The sequence below is a fragment of the Olea europaea genome, chromosome 6 (assembly GCF_002742605.1).
Source record: "Olea europaea var. sylvestris chromosome 6, O_europaea_v1, whole genome shotgun sequence".
NCBI lineage: Eukaryota > Viridiplantae > Streptophyta > Magnoliopsida > Lamiales > Oleaceae > Olea > Olea europaea.
The window spans coordinates 5,940,492-5,957,694 of NC_036242.1; the positions used below are offsets into that span (position 1 = coordinate 5,940,492).

General features: G+C 27.6%; 1 protein-coding gene across 4 annotated transcripts; it reads left to right on the forward strand.

The window, feature by feature from the left end:
- The first annotated feature begins 9,737 nt into the window (after window positions 1–9,737).
- On the forward strand, window positions 9,738–12,707 carry LOC111395635 (V-type proton ATPase subunit a2-like). Of its 4 annotated transcripts, XR_002702825.1 has the most exons (5): window positions 9,738–10,142; window positions 11,245–11,353; window positions 11,499–11,609; window positions 11,701–11,874; window positions 12,402–12,707. XR_002702825.1 is itself a non-coding variant. In XM_023021720.1 (4 exons), exons 1-3 carry the CDS (start codon window positions 11,282–11,284, stop codon window positions 11,785–11,787), a joined length of 270 nt encoding a protein of 89 aa, XP_022877488.1. In that variant the 5' UTR covers window positions 10,149–11,281; the 3' UTR covers window positions 11,788–11,874; window positions 12,402–12,707. The 4 variants fall into 4 exon arrangements, 2 of the variants coding, with proteins under 2 accessions (XP_022877488.1, XP_022877489.1); XR_002702826.1 differs by lacking the exon at window positions 11,245–11,353; XM_023021720.1 differs by lacking the exon at window positions 9,738–10,142 and having other exon boundaries at window positions 10,149–11,353.
- The last annotated feature ends 4,496 nt before the right edge of the window (window positions 12,708–17,203 follow it).

Genomic DNA, 17,203 nt, shown 5'->3' on the forward strand with positions numbered 1-17,203 from the left:
AGTATGATATTTTTGACGTATGATTTAAATATTGTTATTTAGGATGGCACAATTATTAGTATTCTACTAAGTATTCCTATATACTCACCATTTTCCCCTACTCCTCACAGGTTAGAACGAATTGTTAATTGGCAGGCGATGAGGTACAATCGTGGTTCCAGGATTCTTTGAACTTAATAAATCAAATCAGGTGTAACGTGATCAAAGATTTTATTTTGAGCATTTGTTTTAATTTTATTATTATGTGGATCTATGATTCAAGTTTTGGAACACAGTTTATTTGATTATGTTTTTCATTAGATTTATTTTCATTATTTTGTACTGGTGAAACAAAAATTTTATTTTCAATCAATTATTCAGAATAAGACGTAATATAGTATATTTGATATTATCGCATGAATTGAGACTTTTCGAAGTTGGCAGGGGAATTGGGTCAATGAAAATCTAAGTTGACATTAGTGAAATGTTTCACCAACTTATCACTCATAGAAAATTTATGAAAAAACTTGATAAAAGTTCCTTTTAATAATTAATTTGTGCTCGTCGGTTTACATTTACTTACACTATCATATCAAATTAGGTGCTATAAGTTAGTTAAACTTCATTCAATTGATAACATTGTTATAAATCAATTTTTTTTTATCAATTATGTTTTTTAGTAAATTAATGGAGTATATGGTTCACTAAATCGAGAGAATAATTATTATACGTATTCGAATTAGGTCTATGAATCTTTAAACGGTTGTTTATAAACTTTAGATCGCGTTTAATTGTGTTTTAATTCATGAATTTTAGATATAAATTTATTGTATCTTTCCAAATATATAGGAATAAGATATGATGTAGATAAATCTTTGCAATTCCCTTTTTAATAATAAGGATTATTAAAACTTTACTATGAGTAAACCATCTTCAAATAAATTTATAAATATTTATTGTCACGTTAAATTTCTTTAAAAAAAAATTTGGGTAGTGATTCGAATTTATAAAAAGTAGGGTTGTTACACTTTGTAATCGGAGCGTAGGTTTTACATTTTTGTAGTCTCATATGAATTCTTAAAAAAAGGAATAAATAAAAATTAGAAATTAAAACGAATTGTGTGTAAAAAAAGGTGAACAGTGCGCGTCATTGGTCACATGAATAGTGAATTTTTGGCTTTCTATAATAAAATCTCTCGATTTTCTAAACAAATATCAATAAATTTTTTAAAACTTTCTAGTGAACAACAAAGCAAAGTAGATGAAGTATAATTATCTAATGGCATAAAAATATTGGATCTAAAAAATAATATGATTGTAATGGTCTTAGAGTACTTTACCATTAAGTAAATTAATTTATTATTATTATTTTTAAAACTCTCTATTAGCTTTTTTCTTGATCTTTTAAAAAAAAAATGTTTAAGACTATAACCAAAAAGATTTTCATTATGTTTAAAAAAGCTAGAACAAACTCCTTCTATTGGGATACAAATTAACCAACTTAACTCAGAGGATTATTTTATCTTTTAAGTAGATGAATTATAATTATCTAATGGCATAAAAATATTGGATCTAAAAAATAATATGATTGTAATGGTCTTAGAGTACTTTACCATTAAGTAAATTAATTTATTATTATTATTTTTAAAACTCTCTATTAGCTTTTTTCTTGATCTTTTAAAAAAAAATGTTTAAGACTATAACCAAAAAGATTTTCATTATGTTTAAAAAAGCTAGAACAAACTCCTTCTATTGGGATACAAATTAACCAACTTAACTCAGAGGATTATTTTATCTTTTGGCCATGAAATTCATAAAGAATAAACTAAGAGCGTTAGAAATATGGTTTTGAAAAAGAAATAAAATATTATTTCTGAATAAATTAATTGCTTATTTGATGTTTCCTTTTTAGGCCTTGCCCAAAAAATAAATAAAGTAGACGAAAATTATAAACAAGAGAAAGTGTGAAATGGACTTTCTTTAATTCCGAAGTCTTTGAATTTACAAAGATTGTGGAGAGATTTTTGAATACAAGTGTGATAGTGTGCTTTGTATTTTTTCTAGGCGAGTTTTTCTTTGTGAGTAATATGAGTATTTATAGACCCCAGTACATCACATATATTATTTTGATACTGTATTACTTTATAAGTGTGCGATCTAAAATTAAATAGAAAGTAATAAATACTGTACAACTTTACAGGTGGGTGGTTTTTAAACGACTATATGAAATTATTGACAACCTTTTTGTTCATTTTGACAACTTTATCTTCAAGCTTCCTCCTTTTATTGACTTTGATTGATAATTAAGTATTATTCTTTTTCTTTACGTCTTTTCATCTTTCTATCTTTGCTTTTTCTTCATTTTCAATTATTGCACATATTTGTCCATCATTTTAATGTAGGCTTCTTCTAACTCTGGATTCATTTCATTGTCTTTGCCATCGGATAAGTATTTTTCTTCTTCAGTATCTAGTTGGGTTTATATAAATTCTCCATTAGTTTTCTGAAACTCCATCAGATAAAAATTCTTTTGCTCAATATTTGGTATTGGAAGTTTTTCTATTTTGATTTTTATAGCGAGGTGCTCTTGGCAAAAAATAACTCCATTATTTCACTGTGCTACTAGTTTGAAATCATTAATTTGGACTTCCATCATTGTTGTGGTTTTTGAGATTCGTCCTTCATAATCAATCGTTCTAATTTAAAGTATTCGTCTTTGAAGAAGGCCTAAATCTTTTGGTTCCATATATTAAAATATGATGATGGGCTGGAACTATAATACCATATTATTTTCAAGAGGGGGTATGGAAATGAGCTAAATCATCAAGGAATGGTCTTTTAACTGATCAAGAATCGGTTTAAGCTTTGGTGGAAAAAAATTGAAAGATTTGTTTAATATTATATATATAGTATCTATCATACCAAACTATAAAGATGGGTAAAAAAAGGTCTTCTTTGTCAAAGGAAATTATGAGATAATTGTATTTAAGAGAGGCTGAGTTTTTGGCTGAATCGTATTTAGGACCATGTTTAAGGAAGTATCAGTTTTCATTGTGATAGTAACTTAAAATTTGAGCAAAATCTATAATTTCTTGTACAACTGAATTCTTTATAGAATTTCGAACAATACTGGCGCAATTACCAATTTTTTGTTCTAATTCATATAAAGTTTTTTCTTGCCTTGCAACTGTAGAATCTGTTAGTTCAATAAGTTTTTCTATTTTATTAGACTAATTTTTACTTGTGGAAGTAATGTCTTCAGGAATGGGTCTTTTAAAGGTGTCTCTAGAACTAAGTCTTTTTAAGCTATATTGTAACTGGAGAATCTCATTTTGATATTTACTAATAGTCTATTGGGATGAAGAAATTTCATCTTTAACGATCTATAGTCTTCTAATGAATGCTTTCTAAGATTCAAATTTCTAACAACTTTGGTTATAGTTTCACAACTATCGCAAAGTTGTATTGATGATGATGGTTGAGAAGTAGTGCTTTGCATTGTCCTTCTAACTCTTTCAGATATAAAAAAGTAAATCCTATCATTTTTCTGCAAAAGTTTAAAGCTTCTTCGAGTGTATAAAATCCTTTGAGAAAGGGTCAGGAAATCTTTTCTACTTGTAGTTCTTCCGGCCAATAATTATATATATAAGGCTTTCTACTTTTAATTACTGCAATGAAACTAAAATTTTTGCTTTCTACTTGATTATGAATTTGTCTGAAATGGTTACCTAAGGCAATAATGCTGTCTAATTTTTGTTTAGAGTCACGTGCCATTCAACAAATATCTAGTAGACAACGCTCCCTTTCTGGTAGTCTTCTAAATTATTTCCTCTGAATCGAATATTGGCTCCTTGAGGGGCCTCTCTTAGAGTGACATTTTCAAAGTTCATCATTCTTTTATCCATTTGCATCATGAAGATAATGGGAGTAAATTAATAACCTAGCTACTTAAATTAGTTGCTAAAATAATATTTTTTCCGTCTACATGTTCTATACTAATTTTATAACTACTTAATCTCATATAGTTTTAACCATCTTTTATGTCTTATTTTATCAAAATATGTCTTTTTGATAAATTTTACTATAGCTTCACAATCTATTTTTATTGTAAACTTATTATTTAGGAATAATTTAATGCTTTCTATGCTATGTATGATGGCCATTATTTCATAATCTAAACTAGTTATATAATTTTCTCTTATCTTATATTTTCTGCTAGCATATCAACAAAAATTTTCTTCCTTTTTATTACTATATTTATTTGGTTTGGAATATAAAATTCTTCTCCATCCTAAACACGTCTATTTATTTCTATTATCTTATATTCCCTATCTAATGATACTTCTAATGTGGTAAGTTTTTAACTTCTTCTTTATTTTTTTAATGAGTTCTTTATCTGATTGATTAAAATATTTTTGTCATTTATTAGATAATTCACTATATAATGGTCCTACTTTATTTCCTAAATCATTGAGAAAATATCTTGCATAATTTAATATTTCTAGAAAGGCCTGTAATTTCTTAGTTTTTTCAATTTTATCTAAAAATTGTAAAATTATCTGTACTAAGTGTGACTGTAGCTAAATCTTTCTTTCTTCTAAAATTATTCCAAAAAATTCAATTTCATTTTCTTTTTACTTTTAATTAAACCATTTTCTAAAAATTAATTCAAAGTTATCTCTATATGTTTCATATTTTCTTTGTAATCTTTTACTATATACTAGAATATCATCTATATATACACAAACAAATGGAAGTGAATTAATGGTATGTTTGATTCTCATTTTTCCTAAAACACATTTTTCTCTCTCCTTTTTTCAATCATACATTTTTTATTAAAATGATATTACATGCAAATCGAAAACTTTTCTTTCTTTTTTAACCACACATTCTCTATCAATTTACTATTATAAAATACATTTTTAAAAAATAATGAGGATCAAACACCAATTAAATATATTATCCATCTTTCTTTGAAAATAAGAGGGTGCATTTTTTTTAATCTAAAAGGCATGACTAACCATTCAAAGTGTCCTATTGGAGTAATCAGGGCTATCCAATGGATAGAATCTTTTGCCATTTTTTATTTGCCAAAATCCAAATTTATAATCAAATTTAGAAAATATCTTGTTATTTTGTATTTTATTTATTAGTATATCTTTGTCTTATCTTATATCCATCTTCTACAGTATTATCATTTAATCTTTTATAATTTATTACCATTCTTGCTTTTCCACTTTTTATTTCACTATGATTTCTAATCATAAAGGCTGCTAATCTGTGTTGACTACTCAATGGTCTTATTACTTTTAAATCTAATTACTCTTTAATCTGTATATTAAAATTTTCTATAACTTGATTTGTATGTTTTATTTCTACTGTTCTAATTTTTTATATTTCCATTTATGATTTCTAGTTTAACTTCTATTTTATTTTTATCCCAATGGTTTATTGGATCTTTTCCTATTATTTGAATTCTTTCAGCAACTTCTAATATCTTCTCTATACTATCTATCTTAGATGATGTCTTGTTAAAAATTATTAATTCTTCATTTCTTGGTATGAAATTAGTTTTTAAAGTTTCTAAAGATAAATTATCTAAAAATTCTAAATTATCTTCAGGATCTTTTATCAAGAAACTCCGACATTAAAAGATAGAAAACTCAATGATTCACTTCTTGATTTATAAAGAGGAGTCACTTCTATTTCTATATAGTGCAAATAATATGTGGCTTTCTATAACAATTAATCTATCAATCTCTCGATTTTACTATAACTATTTAGGAATAATTTTACTTAAATTATTAACTGAGCTTACAATGAGAACAGATTATAAAGCTATAGTAAAATTTATCAGAAACACAAATTTTGATAAAATAAGAAATAAAAGATGGTTAAAATTATATGAGATATTAAGTAGTTATAAAATTAATATATAACATATAGACGGAAAAATAATATTTTAGCAGATAATTTAAGTCGACGGGTTATTAATTTTCTAATCCGTTATCTTCATGATACATATGCATAAAAGGATGAACTTTGGGAATGTCACTCTAAGAGTGGCCCCTTAAGGACCCAATCTTCGATTCAGAGGAAATAATTTAGAAAGACTACTAGAAAGGGAGCATTGTCTATTGGATAATCTCTGGATGGCAAGTGACTCTAAACAAAAATTAGACAACACATTAATGTCTTAGTGAACCATTTTAGACAGATTCATAATCAAGTAGAAAGCAGAAATTTTAATTTCTTTGCAGTAATTAAAGGTAGAAAGCTTGGTATATATAATTATTGGCCGAAAGTACTACAACAAGTAGAAAGATTTCCTGATCCCTTTTTCAAAAGATTTTATACACTTGAAGAAGTTTTAATCTTTTGTAGAAAGATTATAGGATTTAGCCTTTTATATCTGAAAGAGTTAGACAGACTATGCAAACTACTACTTTTCAAGCATCATCATCATTATCATCAGTACAATTTTGTGATAGTTGTGAAACTATGACCAAAGTTGTTGGAAATTTGAATCTTAGAAAGCATTCAATAGAAGAAAGACTATAGATCTTTGAAAATGAAATTTCTTCATCCCATCAAACTATTAGTAAATATCAAAATGTGATTCTCCAATTACAAGATAGCTTAAAAAACTAAGTTCTAGAGATACTTTTGAAAGATCCATTCTTAAAGATATTGCTTCCACAAGTAGAAATTATTCTAATAAAATAGAAAGAATTATTGAACTAATAGATTCTACAACTGCAGGGCAAGAAAAGGACAAAAAATTTGTGATTGTACCAGTATTGTTCGAAGTTCTATAAAGAATTTAGTTGTACAAAAAATTATAGATTTTGCTCAAATTTTAAGTTACTATCATAATGAAAATAGATACTTCCTTAAATATAATCCCAAATATGATTCAGCCAAAAACTCATCATTTCTTAAACACAATTATCCCACAATTTCCTTTGATTATACAATTTTTGAGAAAGAAGGTCATTTTTTACACAACTTTACAGTTTGGTATGATATAACTATATATATACAAATCTTTTAAATTTTTTCCACCAAAATTTTTAACAAATTCTTGATCAGTTAAAAGACCATCCCTTGGTGATTCAGTTTATTTCCATACCTCCTCTTGTAAGTACTGGTATTATAATTCCAGCCTATCATCATATTTTAATATATGAAGAAGCCATAAGATTTAGGCCCTCTTAAAAAACAAATACAAAAATAAAAATTAGACAGATTGATTATGAAAGACGGATATCAGAAACCGCAACAATGATGAAAGTCCAAAGTAATGATATCAGACAGCAGCACAATGGAGTAATGGAGTTATTTTCTGTCAAGAGCATCTCCCTATAAGAATCAAAATAGAAAATTTTCAATACCAAATATTGAGCAAAATAATTTATATCTGATGACGTTTCAAGAAACTAATGGAAAATTTACAGAAACCAAATCAGATACCGAAGAAGAAGAATACATATTTGATAGCAAAGACAATGAAATGGTTCTAGAGTTAGAAGAAACCTACATTGAAATGATGGATAAATATATGCAATAATTGAAAATGAAGAAAAAGCAAAGATAGAAAGATGAAACGACATAAATAAAAAGAATAGTACTCAATTATCAAGCAAAAGTCAACAAAAGGAGGAAGCCTGAAGATAAGGTTGTCAGAATGAAGAAAAAAATTGTCAATAATTTTATGCAGTCGTTTTAAAACCGCACACCTGTAAAGTTGTACAGTATTTATTAATTTCTCTTTAATTACAGATCGTACACTTGTAAAGTGATATAGTATCAAAACAATAGACGTGATGTACCAGCGTCATTAAAATACACATATTACTCATAAAGAAAAATATATCGAGAAAAAACACAAAGCACACTTTCACACTTGTACTCAAAAATCTATCCACAATCTTTGTAAATTCAAAGATTTCGAAATTAAAGTAGGTCCTTTTCACACTTTTTCTTGTTTATAATTTTCCTCTACTTTATTTACTTTTCGAACAAGACCTAAAAACGGAAACATCAAGTAAGCAATTAATTTATTCACAAATAATATTTTATTTCTTTTTCAAAAACATATTTCTAACGCCTTTAGCCTCTTTATTCTCGATTGCACGGCCAAAAGATAAAGTAATCTTTTTAGTTAAGTTGGCTAATTTGTACTCCAATAGAAGGAGTTTGTTCAAACCTTTTTAAATATGATGAAAATCTTTTTAGTCATACTCTTAAACCTTTTTTAAAAGGTCAAGAAAAAATCTAAGAAAGAGTTAAAAGAATTAATAAATTAGTTTGCTGAACGGTAAAGTACTCTAAGACCATTACAATCATATTATTTTTAAGATCCAATATTTTTATGCCATTAGATAATTATATTTCATTTACTTTGCTTTATTGTTCAGTAGAAAGTTTTAAAGAATTTATTGATATTTGTTTAGAAAATCGAGAGATTCATAGTTGATTGTTATAGAAAGCCACATACACTACACCAAAAATGGTCATTTGCAACAGATAAAATACAACATTTGGTAGTTAAATGTTATTAAAGGGGTCTATTGTAATATTTAAATAGGTGAATGTTGCAATTAGTTAATATAATTGAGTTTTGGCAACATTTTTAAAATAAATGTCCCCAATGTTACTTTTTGCAATGTTTTTGGAAAGTTGCGAAAAGTTTAATTTTTTGCAATGTTTAACAAAACGTTGCGAAAAGTCAACATGTTGCGACGTTTAAAAAACGTTGCGAAAGATACCTGTTGCAACTTTTAAAAAACGTTGCAAAAAGTCTATCTTTTTTAAATGTTGCAAAATGTAGACTTTTTACAACGGTTAAAAAGCGTTGCGAAAATTATCTTTTGCAATGTTTTTTAAATGTTGCAAAAGGTACCTTTCGCAACTTTTTTTAGACGTTGCAAAAGGTAGACTTTTCGCAACGTTGCCAAAAATTAGACTTTTTTTCTTTTTATTTATTTTATTTATTTTGGATTATTGGGCCTTTCAATTTAGAAGACAAAGAGAAAAATGTTGCAGACCTTATCACTCAGCTCAACTTCACTTCTCCATTCTCCATGCCTCAATCTTGCATCTCTGTCTTTGACGGGACTTCAACCACCACAACTTCGCCTCTCCATTCTCCAAGTCTCATTCTAGCTTATTATTTCAACATTTTGACTTCTATAGTGACCAAATTCGTTGGTCCCTGATTCATCTAAGGTTTCAGCGACCAAATATTTGATTTAAAAAATTAAAAGAAAAATTGAAAATATTAAATTAAAATTTTTCTTTAATATTTTTTATAAGTAATTTTTACAATATATAAGTTAAATTTTTTCTTCTAAATAATTTTAAGTGAATTATTTTGTTGGCGTGAGTTTTGACGGTTGGTGTGTGTTACCATATTAACAAGTATTGTTATAGAATTCTGAAGTCTTAATTGCTTTAGTTTTACTAATTCCTTATCAATTGATTAGTTAGTTAACAAACTTTAAAAAAACCAAATTAAAAAATATATATATATATATATATATATTTAACGGTAAACTTGCAAAGTTTTGACCAACATTAACCAACAAAATATTTTCGGGTCGGTTTTTTAAAATTTTTGTTTGGGTTCGGGTTTTGGGTGAAGGAGGCGGTTCGGGTTGGGTCGGGTTATGGGTTGACCCGTGAAAAAGATTCAACCTACCCGACCCGCTTAGTTCAAAAAAAAAAAAGTAATTTTATTGTGGACATCGCCAGACAGTCACAGCAAAACACTACCGTAGCCTTCCATCTCTCTCTCTCGCTCGCTCTCGCTCTCAAGTCGCCGGCGCCGCCTCTCTTATTTTCTCTCGCTCTCAAGTTGCCGGCGCCGCCCCTCCAAGAGCTTGAATCTGTAATTAAAGATTGTAACCAAAATAAGCAAAAGATACGGCCTATGGGGTCGGGCTTGTCTCCAAATGGCATTGGATTGACGCGTGCAGGGATGGTCAATTTGGCTTTAATGGATGAGGTTTTGGAGGTGGATAAATAAAAGAAAATGGTGAGAGTGCAAGCTGGGATTAGGGTCCAGCAACTCATGGATGGATCATGGGATTAAAGAATCTGGGATTACATTGCAAAATTTTGGATCTATAAGGGAGCAGTAGATTGGTGGTATAGTTCAGGTGATTAATTAAGTTCAATTATGGCTCTTCTTTTGAATTTACTTGATATTTTAATTTTTGAACTATATGTATTCTTGCTTCAAGCCTTGCTTGCATATTGTACTTCCGGTCAATAATGTATGTGGAGATAGGATTGGTTCTTGCCTCAAGGATTGCCTATCTTTTGCTTAAGTAGCATACTTAAGTATTTTGTGTCAGTATTACGGTAGATGTCAAAATTGAATTAAGGTGGAGGTTCTTATTTTCTATTATAAATGGTTGTTCATTGACTTGTGTTGATGTTACAATCCTGACTTCCATATTAGTTGTTACAATTTCAGTTTGTGGTCATGTGGCTAAGCACGTGATAATATTTTAATCTGTGGGAGCTGAAGAAGTTGATACTTTATCGCTTTTCTTCTGCATATCAGAGATTTTATATGGTTTAGTGAAGAGATTGTGTTCATTTTGTTCTAATCCTTTTGTTTTAGCCAGTTGGCTTTGTTTTTAACTGAGAAAGTGAAACCAAAATAAGACACTTCACTCTGAGTGCTCCTACCGCCGGACACCCACTTCTGCATATTCCCACATATTAATCAGGTCTAAATATTTGTCAAAAACAAAACAGAAGTACCCATTTTGTTATTTTCTCTTTTCAATACTCGTACTTTTCCCTATTTAAATTACAGTGCTAGACAAATTGTGGTAGACACACATGTAGCATCTTTCATTGCCAAAATTTGGCTTATCGTGGAAGAGGATTATACTCAGTAATATACTCGGCTGATCATGCATGGTGCAATCTCTTTACTGACCCCCAAATCAGTCCATCTTATTTCAAATGCATAATGGTGTTAGTTTATGAGCTTGAAATTTGAGATTTTTCCTTTCTGAGAAGCTTCATTTGGGTACTTATTGAATGTGCAAGAATCTTCTAAGGAAGCTCCTTGTACTGCATGTTGTTGTAGTGTGTGATTTCTAACGCACAATATATATGTATATGCAACTTTGTGAATGTATCCCTATTATTAAATAGTATAATCTTGTAAGTTTTCTGCTCTTCATGCTGTGTATTCTTTTGGACTGATGAGAGAATTTTACAACAAATATGCATTTGGACAAGGTGAAACTTGGAGAACTTGGAAGTAGAGCTGGTTGAGATGAATGCAAACAATGAAAAGCTGCAACGATCATATAATGAACTTTTAGAATATAAGCTCGTTGTACAGAAAGTAATGTCAATCTACTTTTTTAGCTTTCCAGCTATAAAAGCTTACATTTATTCTGCATGAACCTTTGTGCTTCTCAATTTATGTAGTCGGGTAATAGCTCTTACCAATCTCTAATATGAATAAAATTATGTGTTTCTTGATTCAGGCCAGTCAGTTTTTCCGTTCAGCTCAAACCAGTGCTGCAGCTCAGCACAAAGAATTTGAATCACATATCCTTGGCGAGGGATCAGTTGATCGTCCCCTGTTACTTGAACAAGTACTCTTAAATGGATCATGATTATCTTTTTCACTCCAGTCAATAGTCTTCATTATATGTTTGTTTAATATATTGCTTATGATATTGGTAGGAAATGACAACAGATCCCTTAAATCAAGTGAAGCTGGGATTTGTTAGTGGACTTGTTGGTAGAGAAAAATCTATGGCTTTTGAATGAATTCTGTTTAGAGCAACCAGGGGAAATGTGTTTCTTCAACAAGTGGTAATGGAAGATCCAGTGATTGATCCGGTGTCAGGAGATAAGGTAATAATAGATGTTCTTTCACTAATTCTGAATTCTGGATTTACACAATGATGGAACTTTTGTTATCCTATCATGCATGCTTCTTTTGAAAATCGAATTATCGAAGTTCGGAATCAATTATCTTCTTTTTGGTTTGTGCTGGCTTGTTGCTGATGCATAATAAGGTGTATTGTGTGATAAACTCTAATATACATGGGCATCTAAACCAATCTTCACCCCCTGCCTATAAAAATTAAAAAATTTAAAAATTTAAAAAAAAAATAGAAAAAGGAGTAAAAAGAAGTTTAGTAAAATTAATTGGTTGATCAGCATATTTATCACTAGAACAGGTATTGGAGCCCCGTTTTAGGCTACTGTATTGGCTGATTTTTTCGATCACTATACTGAAATTAATATTTAGTAAATTGAATGTATGTTCATGGTGCAATTGATGGTTGAACAATTTATTTTTCTTTGCTTTTCTTCTCGATTATAATTGGTACAAATGTCTAAAATGTGACATCTATCTTTATCTCCTTTTTTTATAGGGCAGGATCGATATTTAAGGCACAGCTCATGTTGAAGATTGCTGAGAAGAAAATTAGGGAAGCCGATAGGGTGATTTCACTCGCAACTTAGTGCTTTTTTTTTTTTTTTTTGGAAAATATATTGGATTTTTAGGTGTTTTAGAATTTTGGATATGGGTTTCGTACAAATACTATTACATTTTAGAGTTCAGTTAATAATTTATTTTTATTTTTTTGGGAAAATATATTGGATTTTTAGGTGTTTTATAATTTTGGATCTAGGTTTTTAAGAAATATTGTTACATTTTAGAGTTCAGTTAATAATAATTATTGGAGATATTTGATATAGTTATTTTCTATCATGTTTTGTGATTGATATATGTGAACAAACGTTGCAAAATATAGACTTTTGTAACATTGAATAAACTTTACAAAAACTTCTCTCAATGACAACATCGACCTTCGCAACACACGTTAAAACGTTGCAAAAACCTTTTTTTGGTGTAGTGATATTATTAACGTTAGATAGAAATAGTGGTGACTCCTCTTTACGGATCAAGAAATAAATCATTGAGTTTTTCATCTCTCAGTGTCGGAATTTCTTGATAGAAGATCTTGAGAATTGCCAAAAAAAGGCAAAAACACATAAAAATTATAAGAGAAAATAAAGATAAAAGTAGTAAGATTTCCTTTCTAAGAGAACATTTTATTATCTTAATAGGTTTTGTTGGAGCTACTTAGAAAATTTTCTATTTTGGCCACGTAATTTGAAGACTTTGTAATTGGTAAGAAGATTGGCGTTTTCTCTTAATTAGTAGACAAACTTTTTCAAATCACTTGAAGATTTTTTTCAGAAGATTTATCATCTTCCCTTAAACAATAGATAGGCTTTTCTTACTCACTTAAATTAGTGTACAAACATTTTCAAATCACTTAAATTTTTTTTTTTTTCGAAAGATTTGTCTTTTTCCCTTAAATAATAGATAGACTTTTTCTTACTCGCTTAAATTAGTAGACAAACTTTTTAAAATCACCTAAAGATTTTTTCAAAAGATTTGTCATTTTCCCTTAATTAATAGATAGACTTTTTCTTACTCGCTTAAATTAGTAGACAAACTTTTTAAAATCACCTAAAGATTTTTTCAAAAGATTTGTCATTTTCTATTAATTAATAGATAGACTTTTTCTTCCTCGCTTAAATTAGTAGACAAACATTTTCAAATCACTTAAAGATTTTTTTCAAAAGATTTGTCATTTTCCCTTAATTAATAGATAGACTTTTTCTTACTTAAATTAGTAGACACTTTTTCAAATCACCTAAAGATTTTTTCAAAAGATTTGTCATTTTCCCTTAATATATAAATAGACTTTTTCTTATTTAAATTAGTAGACAAACTTTGTCAAATCACCTAAAGATTTGTCATTTTCCCTTAATTAATATATAGATTTTTCTTACTCGCTTCAATTAGTAGACAAACTTTTTCAAATCACTTAAATTTTTTTCCAAAAGATTTGTCAGTTTTCCTTAATTAATAGATAGACTTTTTCTTACTCACTTAAATTAGTAGACAAACGTTTTCAAATCACTTAAAAGATTTTTTCAAAAGATTTGTCATTTTCCTAAATTAATAGATAGACTTTTTCTTGCTTAAATTATTAGACAAATCTTTTTCAAATCACTTAAAGATTTTTTTCAAAAGATTTGTCATTTTCCCTTAATTAATAGATAGACTTTTTCTTACTCGCTTAAATTAGTAGACAAACATTTTCAAATCACTTAAAGATTTTTTGAAAAGATTTGTCATTTTCCTTAATTAATAGATAGACTTTTTCGTACTCGCTTAAATTAGTAGACAAATCTTTTTCAAATCACTTAAAGATTTTTTCAAAACATTTGTCATTTTCCCTTAATTAATAGATAGACTTTTTCGTACTCGCTTAAATTAGTAGACAAATCTTTTTCAAATCACTTAAAGATTTTTTCGAAACATTTGTCATTTTCCCTTAATTAATAGATAGACTTTTTCTTACTCGCTTAAATTAGTAGACAAACATTTTCAAATCACTCAAAGATTTTTTTCAAAAGATTTATCATTTTCCCTTAATTAATAGATAGACTTTTCTTACTTAAAATTAGTAGACAAACTTTTTCAAATCACCTAAAGATTTTTTAAAAAGATTTGTCATTTTCCCTTCTTACTTAAATTAGTAGACAAACTTTTTCAAATCACCTAAAGATTTTTTCAAAAGATTTGTCATTTTCCCTTAATTAATATATAGCTTTTTCTTACTCGCTTCAATTAGTAGACAAACTTTTTCAAATCACTTAAATTTTTTTCCAAAAGATTTGTCATTTTCCCTTAATTAATAGATAGACTTTTTCTTACTCGCTTAAATTAGTAGACAAACGTTTTCAAATCACTTAAAATATTTTTTGAAAAGATTTGTCATTTTCCTTAATTAATAGATAGACTTTTTCTTACTCGCTTAAATTAGTAGACAAATCTTTTTCAAATCACTTAAAGATTTTTTCAAAAGATTTGTCATTTTCCCTTAATTAATAGATAGACTTTTTCTTACTTGCATAAATTAGTAGACAAACTTTTTCCAATCACTTAAAGATTTTTTCAAAACATTTGTCATTTTCCCTTAATTAATAGATAGACTTTTTCTTACTCACTTAAAGACATTTTCAAAATCGCACAAAGTATTTTCTGTCACTTTCAACATAGAGAACTTTACTATAAATAAATAAAATAAGACTTTTTGCCACAAATTATTCAAACAGAATTTAATTGGCTTAAATTTCTTACTACAAAATCTTATCACTCGAATTGGTATCAGAGCTGTTTGCTAGTCTAAAAGATAATTAGTTTATGAAAATAATAGATTGCTTAAATTTAGAAATCTTAGGAAATTTTAAAAGAAAAGATGGTTTAGATACAGCTTTGATCTGTAATTTTGATAAAAATTTTAAACATCTTTTACGCTCTAAGGATAAATAGGTAAATAGTATTGTAGATTTACTCGCAAATTTAGGAGAAAATTTAGAAATGAACAATTCAAATAAAAACGTAGAAACTTTATTAGAAAATAAAATAAAAATATAAAGACTATATAAAGTAATCTAGAATATATTAAAAACCAACATACCGAAATACTAAAAGGAAAATTTAATAATACAGGAGAAACATATGTAATTAGTCCTAGCTTAGAAAAATTGGAAAGTAAAGTTAAAATATTAGAAAAAGAAAAGTCAATAGATACTAGACAAGATTTAGATAATATAATAAATAAACTAGAAAAATTAGATTTAAGTAAGATTTAAAAACCTAGTAAATTTAAGAAAACTAAGTGGATCTATACGTAATGGATAAACGAAAACAAATTGCAGCTAGTAGTAGCAAATTAGTTGATAATCCTTTAATAAGAACATTAAGTAGAAAAACGGAATTTGAAATATAGAAGAAGGATTAAAAAATCTATATATAAAAAACAATATCAAGATAAAAAAAAAAAAAGATATAATATTAGACTAAATAGGACATACTATAAAAATAAAAGACCTAATTATAATAGATTTGTTAGAAAACCAAAAACTAAAAAAAGATTGTAAATATTATATTTGTGGAGACCCCAAACATTTTGCTAACAAATGCCCCAATAAATATAAAAATATAGAAAATAAAGTTAGATCCATGATAATAGAAGAAATATAGTGTAACATTGTAAAATTATCCGATGATAAATCTTTTAGCCCAATATATAGTATTTATGCAAATGAACGTTTTGAATGGCTAATCATGCATTTTGGATTAAAAAATGCATCTTCTATTTTTCAAAGAAAGATGAATAGTATATTTAATTTTCTTCTATTTGTTTGTGTATATATAGATGATGTTTTAATATATAGTAAAGATTACAAAAAAAACATGAAACATCTAGAGATAAATTTGAATAAATTTATAAAAAATGATTTAATTATAAGTAAAAAGAAAATGGAAATAAATAAACAAATAAAAATTTGAATTTTTAGGAATAATTTTAGGAGACAGAAGAATTCGGCTACAACCATATATAGTACAGACAATTTTACAATTTTTAGATAAAATAGAAGAAACTAAGAAATTATAGGCCTTTCTAGGAATATTAAATTATGTTAGACAGTTTGTCAAAGATTTAGGAAAGAAAGTAGAAACTAAAAATTTTTCACAATTAGGATTACCATTAGATAGCGAATATAAGATAATAGAAACAGATGGATACGAATTAGGATGGGGAGGAATTTTACATTCCAAACCAAATAAATATAGTGATAAAAATGAAGAAAAAATTGTAGATGTGCTAACGGAAAATATAAGATAATAGGAAAGTATTTAACTAGTTTAGATTATGAAATAATAGCCATCATATATAGCATAGAAAACTTTAAATTATTCCTAAATACTGAGTTTACAATAAGAACATATTATGAAGCTATAATAAAATTTATCAAAAAGACAAATTTTGATAAAATAAGGCATAAAAGATGGTTAAAATTATGTGAGATATTAAGTACTTTTAAAATTAGTATAGAACATATAGACGAAAGAAATAATACTTTAGCAGATAAATTAAGTAAGCATGTTATTAATTTTCTAACCCATTATATTCATGATGCAAATGGATCAAAGGTGATGAACTTTGAGAATGTCACTCTAACAATTGCCCTTTAAGGATCTAATTTTCGATTCAGAGGAAATAATTTAGAAGGATTACAAGAAAGGAGTGTTGTCTATTGGATAATCTCTGGATGGGCACTTGACTTTAAACAAAAATTAGAC